This window comes from Raphanus sativus, chromosome 2 (genome assembly GCF_000801105.2).
Source record: "Raphanus sativus cultivar WK10039 chromosome 2, ASM80110v3, whole genome shotgun sequence".
NCBI lineage: Eukaryota > Viridiplantae > Streptophyta > Magnoliopsida > Brassicales > Brassicaceae > Raphanus > Raphanus sativus.
Window position 1 is genome coordinate 7,448,484 of NC_079512.1, and position 9,679 is coordinate 7,458,162.

At 39.2% G+C, this 9,679-nt stretch overlaps 2 protein-coding genes across 3 annotated transcripts; both read left to right on the top strand.

Annotated features, from left to right (window-relative positions):
* Window positions 1-3,279, top strand: LOC108839767 (probable DNA primase large subunit). 2 transcript variants are annotated; one of them, XM_018612543.2, is made up of 18 exons: window positions 1-201; window positions 288-349; window positions 433-536; window positions 616-697; window positions 777-836; window positions 908-965; window positions 1,187-1,206; window positions 1,308-1,391; window positions 1,497-1,561; window positions 1,650-1,698; window positions 1,778-1,825; window positions 1,904-1,993; window positions 2,092-2,151; window positions 2,286-2,345; window positions 2,461-2,535; window positions 2,645-2,730; window positions 2,824-2,917; window positions 3,028-3,279. In XM_018612543.2, exons 1-18 carry the CDS (start codon window positions 63-65, stop codon window positions 3,154-3,156), a joined length of 1,365 nt encoding a protein of 454 aa, XP_018468045.2. In that variant the 5' UTR covers window positions 1-62; the 3' UTR covers window positions 3,157-3,279. The 2 variants fall into 2 exon arrangements, with proteins under 2 accessions (XP_018468045.2, XP_018468046.1); XM_018612544.2 differs by having other exon boundaries at window positions 155-201; window positions 288-354.
* Window positions 3,280-4,907: 1,628 nt separating this feature from the next.
* On the top strand, window positions 4,908-9,446 carry LOC108842719 (calmodulin-binding transcription activator 4). The gene is made up of 13 exons (XM_018615717.2): window positions 4,908-5,113; window positions 5,217-5,342; window positions 5,416-5,531; window positions 5,636-5,724; window positions 5,801-5,855; window positions 5,941-6,565; window positions 6,677-6,765; window positions 6,878-6,962; window positions 7,040-7,263; window positions 7,373-7,998; window positions 8,071-8,638; window positions 8,709-9,005; window positions 9,118-9,446. The coding sequence occupies exons 1-13, from the start codon at window positions 5,104-5,106 to the stop codon at window positions 9,256-9,258; spliced, it is 3,051 nt and encodes a 1,016-aa protein (XP_018471219.1). The 5' UTR covers window positions 4,908-5,103; the 3' UTR covers window positions 9,259-9,446.
* Window positions 9,447-9,679: the final 233 nt, after the last annotated feature.

Genomic DNA, 9,679 nt, shown 5'->3' on the forward strand with positions numbered 1-9,679 from the left:
GCGAGAGAGGAAAACACACAGTGAAGGGCGAACCGAAAGAAAGAAGAAAAACAAATCTAGCAATGGAGGTGATACGATCTCAGAAACGAACACCCTCCAACGACACCGTTTCGAATCCCAAGATCCCACTATACCTCACAACTCCACCGATGGAAGTCCGATTAGAAGAATTCGAGCGCTTCGCCATAGATCGCCTCCGAGGTCTCCATCAAAATCATCTCTTTACTTATCGAAACTTCCCTCGAATCTATCCGGGCTCTGATTAATTTTTGTTGATTTGTGATTAGTTCTGAAAGGGATCTCAGATGGATTAGCCCGCGGGAGAAACCCTAAGGAAATGGATGATCTCGTAAGGTTCACCATGAAAACTCAATTGCTTCTAGATTGTTTTTTTTAATATCAATCCAATTCGTTTTTTTTTTGGGATTAAAGGTGGACACTTTGTGGAAAGAACATATGAGAGATCCGGATGGGTCTGTGATGTTGAACAAGGACATCATCTCACATTTCGTGTTACGTCTCGTTTATTGCAGATCGTAAGCTCTGTTCTTGTCTCATTGTTTGATTTTTTTTTTGGTTTCCAAAGTTGATTCCTTTGTTTTGTTTTTTTAAAAGGGATGAATTGAAGAAATGGTTTCTTAGTATGGAGACTGCTCTTTTCCGACATAGGTTCCGGCTCCAGAACTTTGAAGCTCAGGTACTCTGTTCCTTCTTTTTGGTTGGTTAGGTTTAGGATGTATCTAGTAATAAAAGCTATTTTATGTTCTTGTTCACAGAGAGCAATTGTGGGAGAGTTTGGATTACCGTATAAGGCAGTTACAGGAGCAGAACTCGAGGTAACTTTTGATGATTGTGGAGTATTTGCTTATTCAGAATCCAAATCATTCATCTTTGACTATTTTGGTAGGGTTTGAAGGAGAGGCTGGGGCAAGTGGTACGTTCACTGGGTCAAATTTCACCTACCGGTAATAATCACATTACTTCTCCTTTTTCACATCAAGTTTCATCTAGTGATGTTATCCTTTAGTATCAGCATAACATAGTAGAGGCGTGCCTGGTGTCAATAACTAGTCATGTATGAACTTAGTTGCGTTTAGATATGAATTTTTTACCTTCTTCTCTGAGCTATTTAGCTGTAACACTTGTAATTTTTCTAACGGAATGTTTATCGTCTTAACCTTTGCAGTTGAAGCAGTGTACTACAAGGTACGCCTGCCTCTTCTTTTTGTTACAATGTTCATATACCAAAAGCTGCGGATTTCACTAATCTGACCCACTATTCATGTGCTTGTTTGTTATGAAAAAAGGTTCCTTTTGAAGAGGTTCCTGACCTTGTAGCTAGCCGGAGAGTACTTATACAGAAAGGGTATGCCTTTGTTGCTGGCAGTCAAGTAAGTCTTTGGTTTCTGTTTACAGTTTCAAAATATAACTTCTCCTCAGTTGATAGTAGTTTCTCCTTTTATCACTCACTTGAATATCTCCATTTCTTCTATCAGTTGGTTTCTCTTGTTGTCACACAATTTCGATCTCATATATCAAAGGCCCTCATTCTGACAAACAGGTTATATGAATACCTCAAAGTTCCTCTTGTACCTGCCATGCTTTAGCTCGGACTTGCTTAAACAGGACTGTGTTTTTCTTGTTTGCAGAAAATGGACTACTACCATCCGAGAGCGAGAGAAAGACAGACTAACTCCAGTAAGCAATTGGACTTGAAATTGACTGCTTTATTCACTGTCTCTTGTTTCCTTAACTTCATTACTGTTAAATAACTCAGGTAGTAGAAGCGCTGTCTACAAGCTACTTGGGTCCTGATTATTCTCAGGTGAGGATCCTCTTTTTGAAGCTTGTTATGTATATTCATAGATATGAAATCACTGAAACTGTCACTTTTCCTCCACAGTCAACTGAGTACGCTGAGATATCACTTAAGGATATTGATCAAGTTGCCAAGAGTTGCTTCCCACTTTGTATGAGGCATCTTTTTGAAAAAGTAAGTTTGCGTCATGTCTTTCAAATCTTCCATTCATCATTGTTTACATATCATATACTCCCAATGCAACTGTAACATGCGAACGTTTACACACACAGGTTCGAGAAGATCATCATCTAAAACATGGAGGAAGAATGCAACTGGGTCTATTTTTGAAGGTATCTCTTTAATCCCTCTCCCTTTTTCTCATATATTCACTTAATGAGCTGAGGCTAGTAAATATGCACCGTTGAGTTGAGGCTCATAATTTTTCTCATATATTCACATAATGAAGTTGTCTGTTGATGTGTAGGGTGTGGGTCTGAAGCTGGATGACGCCCTAGCATTTTGGAGAGCAGAATTCACCAAAAAGGTAACTTGATTCCCAAATGGTTTTTGTCTTCTAAGTTTTTCAAATCTGTGTAGACTTTTATCTGCAGAAGCTTAGTACTACTGAGTTCTTTATCTGTTTCCTTACTTTTTGGTAGGTTGGCTCTGAGAGATTCGATAAAGAGTATGCGTACGCCATTCGCCATAACTACGGGAAGGAAGGCAAGAGAACGGTAAGCTGCTTACGGTTTCATAGAATTTTTTTTTTATGTCAGCGTAAGCTGCAGTGATGAGCTTCATCATATAAGCTTCTGATACCAAATTTTCACATTGCAAATACAGGATTATACCCCTTATGCTTGTCAGAAAATCATTTCATCAGCTCCTGGTGCTGGGGATCATCATGGCTGTCCTTATCGGCATTTCAGGTCAGTTTGCTTTGTAAAAACCTGCTTTCTTTCTGTCAAAGAATTGGGAAAAGCATGATACGTATCTCATGGATTCTGGTGGTAAAATGACAGTGAGGATAACCTGAGAGCAGCGCTTGGTAGAATGGGATTGAGTTCTCGTGCAATGGAAGATGTGATGGATAAAGTGCGGAACAAACATTATCAGGTGATTAATCTTCAACTTATATCTCTCACTAAACCTTGAATCTTTTCTACTGAGCAAAAACTAACTTGGTCTTTTTTATATGCATGTGGGGACTCTGCAAATACTAAAAGCTTGCTTGCACATTCACCTTTGAAGCTGTTTATGGTACATCGTGTGATGCTGGTATCAACCATCCGAATCAATACTTCGAGGAGAGTCAGAAGATTTTGAAATCCAAGACGCCTCCTGCTCCGGTTTAAATAGTGTTTTAATAAATTATGAAATAGTACGATGAGGAATTGTGTTTGAATTAGAATCTGAGTTTTCAGAAATGGAGGAAATTTCAACTCCCAAAAACCATGGCATGCATAAACCTTTCAGCTTTTGCGTACTTCAAAGTCACAAGAATTAGATTAGTACCAATACTCAAACCAAATATGGTCCTCTCATCTCTCACGCAATGTCTTCCTCGCCAGTATTATACCATTGGATTGGGACGACTTAGTCTTATCTTATCAGCTCAGTGGCACCATTAAAGTCTTTGCGTGAGCAACATGTCCTAGAATACTTTTTTTTTTAAAAACATGTCCTAGAATATTAAAATAAGCCACTGACAAAAAAAAAAGAAGCCAAGTTCCCAACTTCAAATCATCTTCCAGTGATGTCAAAAAAAAATTATCTTGCAGTAAACATTTTCATATAATTTATAGACTTCAACTGTTGTGTTGTCAAAATTAAGATTTGAAAGTATTTTGATCATGATATTCTTTGTTTGTTGTCTTCTTAATCAAAATCTTTTGTTTTTGTTATTTTGTTTTTATAGAGTGAGTATCCTAGGGCTGGGAATCATTATTCGTTACTCTCTTTAAACTCGTTACTCGACCCGTATCCGCCTTGAAAATTCAAGTATTCAGTGTTGTCAAGGCAAGTAACAAATCGATAATTTTCATTACTTGTAAGGTCAAGTCAAGTATCATTATTATTTTTATTACTTGACTCGTTCGCCCCGTTATTTGTTCCATTACTTGCTATTTGTTACATGATCTATTAAGTATTTTTTTTTGTATTTGTCTTTTCTTTTATTTACATTTAGGATTGAACATAAATACTCATTACTCTTTTTATACTTGTTACTTATTTTTTATCCATCTTGAGTTTAAAATATTTGTCGTCATTTAGTCAAATATTACATAATAATAAATATTAAAAATTAGTTATATGACTTGTTATCACTTGTTACTTATTTAGAGAAGACATTTTTTATTTGTCTTCTCTATAATATGAACAGATACTTTGTTTAAAGCAATTCACATGTTATTTTAAACAGAATAGGCAAAATATACTTTCATACCATTAGATATATATTTCTAATAGAGTATTATTTAGTAAATAGTTTTAAAATATTTCGAAAAGCTCGTAAATAGTTTATAAGTATTCGAAATATCAAGTACTCGTTTCTAACAAATTAAATACAAGTCGAAAATTTTATTATTCGTATAAGACAAGTTAAGTCGCAAATACATGAAAAATTGCAAGTATTCGTCTTGTGGCCAGGCCTAGAGTATCCTACTAAAAACTGCAGTTATATCAAATCTGTTGATAGAAAAAAAGATCAAAAATAAATTTTGAATAGCACCACAATTTTGGATATTTGCTCTATGTCCACCGGACAAGTGTATCATCCATAGTTTAGTAACGTCGGCCAAAGGATAAAATATTAATGAGAAGAAGTATACCCTGAAAATTTGTCAATGGCAAGTTGAATTATTTTGTCGTCGTGCTCTCCAGTCACTCACTCTAAATTAACTAAACTAAAGTCAAGGGAGATGGCGTTTACGTAATTCCGTCCATAGCTGCGAGGAGGACAGCTTGACAGGGAACAAATGAACAATTAATGAATCTAACTATTACCAACCAATAGTCTCGCTTCGATAGCATGGGCATCGCCACAGAGGATCACGCACGCATTTAACATCCACCTTCGTGGCGATCTGTCGGAAGCGTCCTCTGCTGTTCCCAATAGAAACTTTGGTCAGTCCTTAGTCAATTTTTAACACCTTACTTCTTTTATCGTTAAAGACTCTTTACCGACTCCTCCCTCTCTCTCTTAGTTGCGATCCTTATCTCAAATCAATCATTGCGAACATCCTAGGAACCAAGACCAAACTGATCCTCAAGTTTATGTAGTAGATTTTGATTGATCAACTATGCAATCCGGTGAGTTTCTCAACACAGATTTGACTAAAGGCTGAACCTTTCTTGTGTTTTGTGTCTCCCAATGACTAAAAGGCTAAACCTTTCGTTTGTTTGTGTGTTTCAGAATACGAGATTAGTACTCTCTACCAAGAAGCTCAGACTCGTTGGTTGAAACCCCCTGAAGTGCACTTCATTTTACACAATCATGAACGATATCAGCTAACACATACGCCACCTCAAAATCCCACCAGTAAGTTTGACTTTGCTTTATTGGTTTTGAGATGATACGTTTTTTGATACAAGGCTTGCTGCAACTGTTTCAGGTGGATCTTTGTTTCTTTTCAATAGAAGAGTTCTTAAGTTCTTCCGTAAAGATGGTCATCAGTGGCGGAGAAAGAAGGATGGTAGAGCTATCGCAGAAGCTCACGAACGACTTAAGGTTGCTTTAGTGATACTTATCTTTCTTTTTTTGCAACTTTTGGATATGTTCTTTAATGTTGTTTAATGACTCTTTTGATGTGTGTGTGTGTGTGTTGTGAACAGGTGGGTAACGTAGAGGCTTTGAGTTGTTATTATGTTCATGGGGAGCATGACCCTTCTTTTCAGAGACGTATCTACTGGATGCTAGATCCGTGAGTGATGTCTCTACTCATACTTACTAATTTGTGATGTACTTAAATTTTTTCTTACATGAACTCTTTATATCAGGGAGTACGACCATATTGTCCTTGTTCATTACAGGGATATAAGTGACGGAAAAGAGGTGACTTTCTCCTATAAGCTGTACTTATTTTACCACAAGTTCGGTTTCATTGTGTGACGTTATTGGTTGGCTTTAACTTTTTCAGGGAAGACAAACTAGTGGAACTGTGTTGCAGTTCTCACAGAATGCTTCGGCTCTCTTTTCAAGTCCAAGCTCCATTGGGACTCAGTACAATCACTACATGGGTGACTCTACTGATGTACTTCAGCAGCATTCATCTACTTCTCCCGGCGTTGCAGAGGTTAACTCTGAAGTTGTCTTTAACAGTAACGGAGTTGAGACCCCGGAGGGCAGTGGAAGTTCTTATGAGCTTGAAACTAGGCAGGCTATAAAGAGGCTGGAGGAACAACTGAGTCTCGGTGATGATGTTGTTAGTGATGTGGATCCACTCTACGCTCAAAACGAAAGTTTAGATAGTCTCCAGTTTCTTGGTCAACCAGGGACTGTGTATCAGAGACCAGAGAATAACAAACTAGAAAGATCTTATGGAGGGTACGTTGGAGCCCAATATGGTGTAGATCCACTCTACAGTCAAAACGAAAGTTTGGATAGTCTCTTATCTTTGGACTGTACTGAGGACATCAATCACCTAGCTCAACCAGCAACTGGACATCAGAGACCAGAGAATAACAGACTAGAGAGATCTTACGGAGGGTATATTGGAGCCGACTATCATCCTAACAATCTCACCCTCGTAAAGAATGATTCAGGTACGCCAAAGTTACAAAGCATTCAGACTGTATAGCTTCACCATGCTCTTGTACTCTTGTCATGCTTTTTTCCTTGTTATTAGGAAGAGTAACAAGCCATTCTTCTTACAGGTGGTAATGGAGGGAGTGGCGATCAAGAGTCTGAATCTTGGAAAGATGTGCTGGAGGCATGTGAAGCTTCTATAGCTCTCAACTCTGAGGTATTATTAAATTAAATCTGGGATCAAGCAAGGAAGACTATCTTGTATAGGTTAACAAATTAAGTAAAAAGTTTATAATCTAGGAGTTTATCTGCTGTTTTGTTGAAATAAGGGAAGCACACCAAGTTCGGTGAAAGGATTACTACCTGGAATGCAGGAAGATTCTAACTGGAGTTTCACCAACCAGGCTGACCAAGGTATGTCATCTGCTTTGCTAAAGAATACTGTTAGGATCCAACGTCGTTCACTTCTAATAGCTGTGTTAAAATTTCAGGTGCATTGTTGCTGCCTCAAGAACTTGGTTCTTTCGAACATCCTGCTTGTTATCCTGAGCTAGGAGCTCCTGAGAATAATGCCGAGTACAGCAGAATGATGGATGATGAAGGGATAATCAGGATACCTCTCCAGGAAGAAATGAGACAGACAGTTTCACATAAGCAGGAGTTTACTATCCAGGACGTTTCACCAGAGTGGGGTTACGCCAATGAAACAACAAAGGTAATACTCTTTTTAATATTTAGTTGAGATTCTGTTATAGGATGTTGTTTGCTTGCCTGGTTAGGATAAATGGTAGGTGATTAATTGGATTTTCATCTTGACAATGCAGGTGATAGTCATTGGATCATTTCTCTGTGATCCAACATGGTCTTGCATGTTTGGAAGCGTTGAAGTTCCTTTTGAGATCATCAAGGAAGGTGTTATACGGTGTGAAGCGCCTCCATGTGGCCCTGGGAAAGTGAATTTATTTATTACTTCTGGAGATGGACTCTCTTGTAGTCAAACAAGAGAATTCGAGTATCGTGATAAGCCTGACACATCTTGCTCTAGGTGCAATCCACATGAGCTTTTGTTACTTGTAAAATTTGTGCAAACTCTTCTATCAGATGAACCGGGCGTTGGTAAGTCGAAGAAACTGAAAGCTGGTGATGATGAGGAATGGAGCCATATCATTGACACGATTCTTGAGGGCAGTGCAACACCAACAAGTACGGTTGATTGGCTTCTACAAAAGCTGCTTAAAGATAAACTGGACGCGTGGGTGTCTTCGAGATCCCAAGATGATTATGATCATACTTCTTGTTCTTTGTCAAAGCAAGAACAAGGCATTATTCATACGGTTGCAGGCCTTGGCTTTGACTGGGCACTCCATCCAATTCTTGGTCTTGGAGTCAGTGTGGACTTTCGTGATAGTAATGGATGGAGCGCTCTTCATTGGTCTGCACGATATGGAAGGTAAGCAGCAGCCTATAAAGATTGCTTTCATCTGAATCTAATAACCGTTTACTGTTGTCTTTGGTGTGGCAGAGAAAAAATGGTGGCTGCACTTATCGCATCAGGGGCATCAGCTGGAGCGGTGACTGATCCCAATGCGCAAGATCCAGCTGGTAAAACCGCAGCTTCCATAGCTGCCTCTAACGGCCACAAGGGTCTCGCAGGTTATTTATCCGAGGTGGCGCTAACAAACCATCTCTCCTCGCTCACGCTCGAGGAAACAGAACACTCTCTAGGCTCTGCTCAAGTGGAAGCAGAGATGATGGTGAATTCCATCTCAGGAAGAAGTCCTCCAGGTAACGGTGATGATCCACATTCAAGGGCTGCATTGAGAAACGTTGCTCAAGCAGCTGCGAGAATCCAGGCGGCGTTCCGTGCACATTCTTTCAGGAAGCGGCAGGAGAGAGAAGCAGCTATGGCTGCTTGCTATCAAGAGTACGGGATCTACGCAGATATCGAAGGGATCGCAGCCATGTCGAAGCTAGCGTTTGGAAATGCGAAGAACTACAACTCGGCAGCTTTGTCTATCCAGAAGAAGTACCGTGGCTATAAAGGTCGAAAAGAGTTTCTTGCCAAGCGCCAGAAAGTTGTGAAGATACAGGTATGATTGTAGACTTGTAGTTGTGTCTCCTTGCAGCTGTTTATTATCTTTTTTTTTTTATTCGTGGCAGGCTTATGTTCGAGGTTATCAAGTAAGGAAGCATTACAAGGTAATCTGCTGGGCAGTAGGGATACTAGATAAGGTTGTACTGAGGTGGAGAAGAAAAGGTGTTGGCCTTAAAGGGTTTAGGCAAGATGTAGAGAGTAGAGAGGAGGAGAGTGAAGATGAAGACATTCTCAAAGTGTTCCGCAAGGAGAAAGTAGACGGAGCAGTGAACGAGGCATTCTCTCGTGTTCTGTCGATGACTAATTCTCCGGACGCTCGCCAGCAGTACCAGCGGGTGCTCAAGAGATACTGTCAGACAAAGGTGAGTACAACTAGTTTGCAGTTACATAACTTAGGAGGAAGATATAGTTAACTAATAAGTCAGTGTGGGAATGATGAATGCGTTGCTGAATGAATCTTTTAAATTTTTGAAGGCTGAGCTTGGGAAAACAGAGACATTAGGAACAGATGGTGGTGATGAGGATGATGATGATGCGTTGTTGGACATAGCTGATATGCAATACGAGAACTTGCGTACAGAATTTAGAGGTTTTAATAGTAATAATAGTCTGTAGATTTATGAAGTTTCAAGGGTGAAAGTGGTTTGGTAGAGTGTTGCTTTGAAGAAGAAGAAAACCTGTTATTAGTTGTGAGTGTTTGTAAATGATCTCTCTCCTCTCTCTATTGTGGCTAACTTAAAAAAGCTTAAATGGATTTTTCCTGTAAAAGAAAAAAACAAAGAAGACAAATCATAAGTTTTATATAGGCAAGTCTGAGATAGAGGTGACATGTGCGTATCTCCAAGCCGTCTTTGAGTGAAAAAACAAACAGAGCACATGATATTCCGTCTTGTCTCATTTCTCCCTGATGGAACAATGCGGACGCTAAGCAACCTAATAACCTATGCTTCTCTTCTTCCCGAAGTTTCCTATTTTTCAACAGAGGTATATCAATTAGTGTCCAAAGCACTGATTATGGATCTTACTCTGCTACAAG

What these genes read in the sequence shown, in the direction of transcription:
- LOC108839767 (XM_018612543.2), top strand. Translation starts at nt 63, where the DNA reads ATGGAGGTGATACGATCTCAGAAACGAACACCCTCCAACGACACCGTT. An exon ending in CGCCATAGATCGCCTCCGAG is followed by an intron (nt 202 to 287) that starts GTCTCCATCAAA and finishes ATTTGTGATTAG; the next exon opens with TTCTGAAAGGGATCTCAGAT. An exon ending in GGAAGGAAGGCAAGAGAACG is followed by an intron (nt 2,536 to 2,644) that starts GTAAGCTGCTTA and finishes TTGCAAATACAG; the next exon opens with GATTATACCCCTTATGCTTG.
- LOC108842719 (XM_018615717.2), top strand. An exon ending in AAGCTCACGAACGACTTAAG is followed by an intron (nt 5,532 to 5,635) that starts GTTGCTTTAGTG and finishes TGTTGTGAACAG; the next exon opens with GTGGGTAACGTAGAGGCTTT. An exon ending in CACCAACCAGGCTGACCAAG is followed by an intron (nt 6,963 to 7,039) that starts GTATGTCATCTG and finishes TTAAAATTTCAG; the next exon opens with GTGCATTGTTGCTGCCTCAA.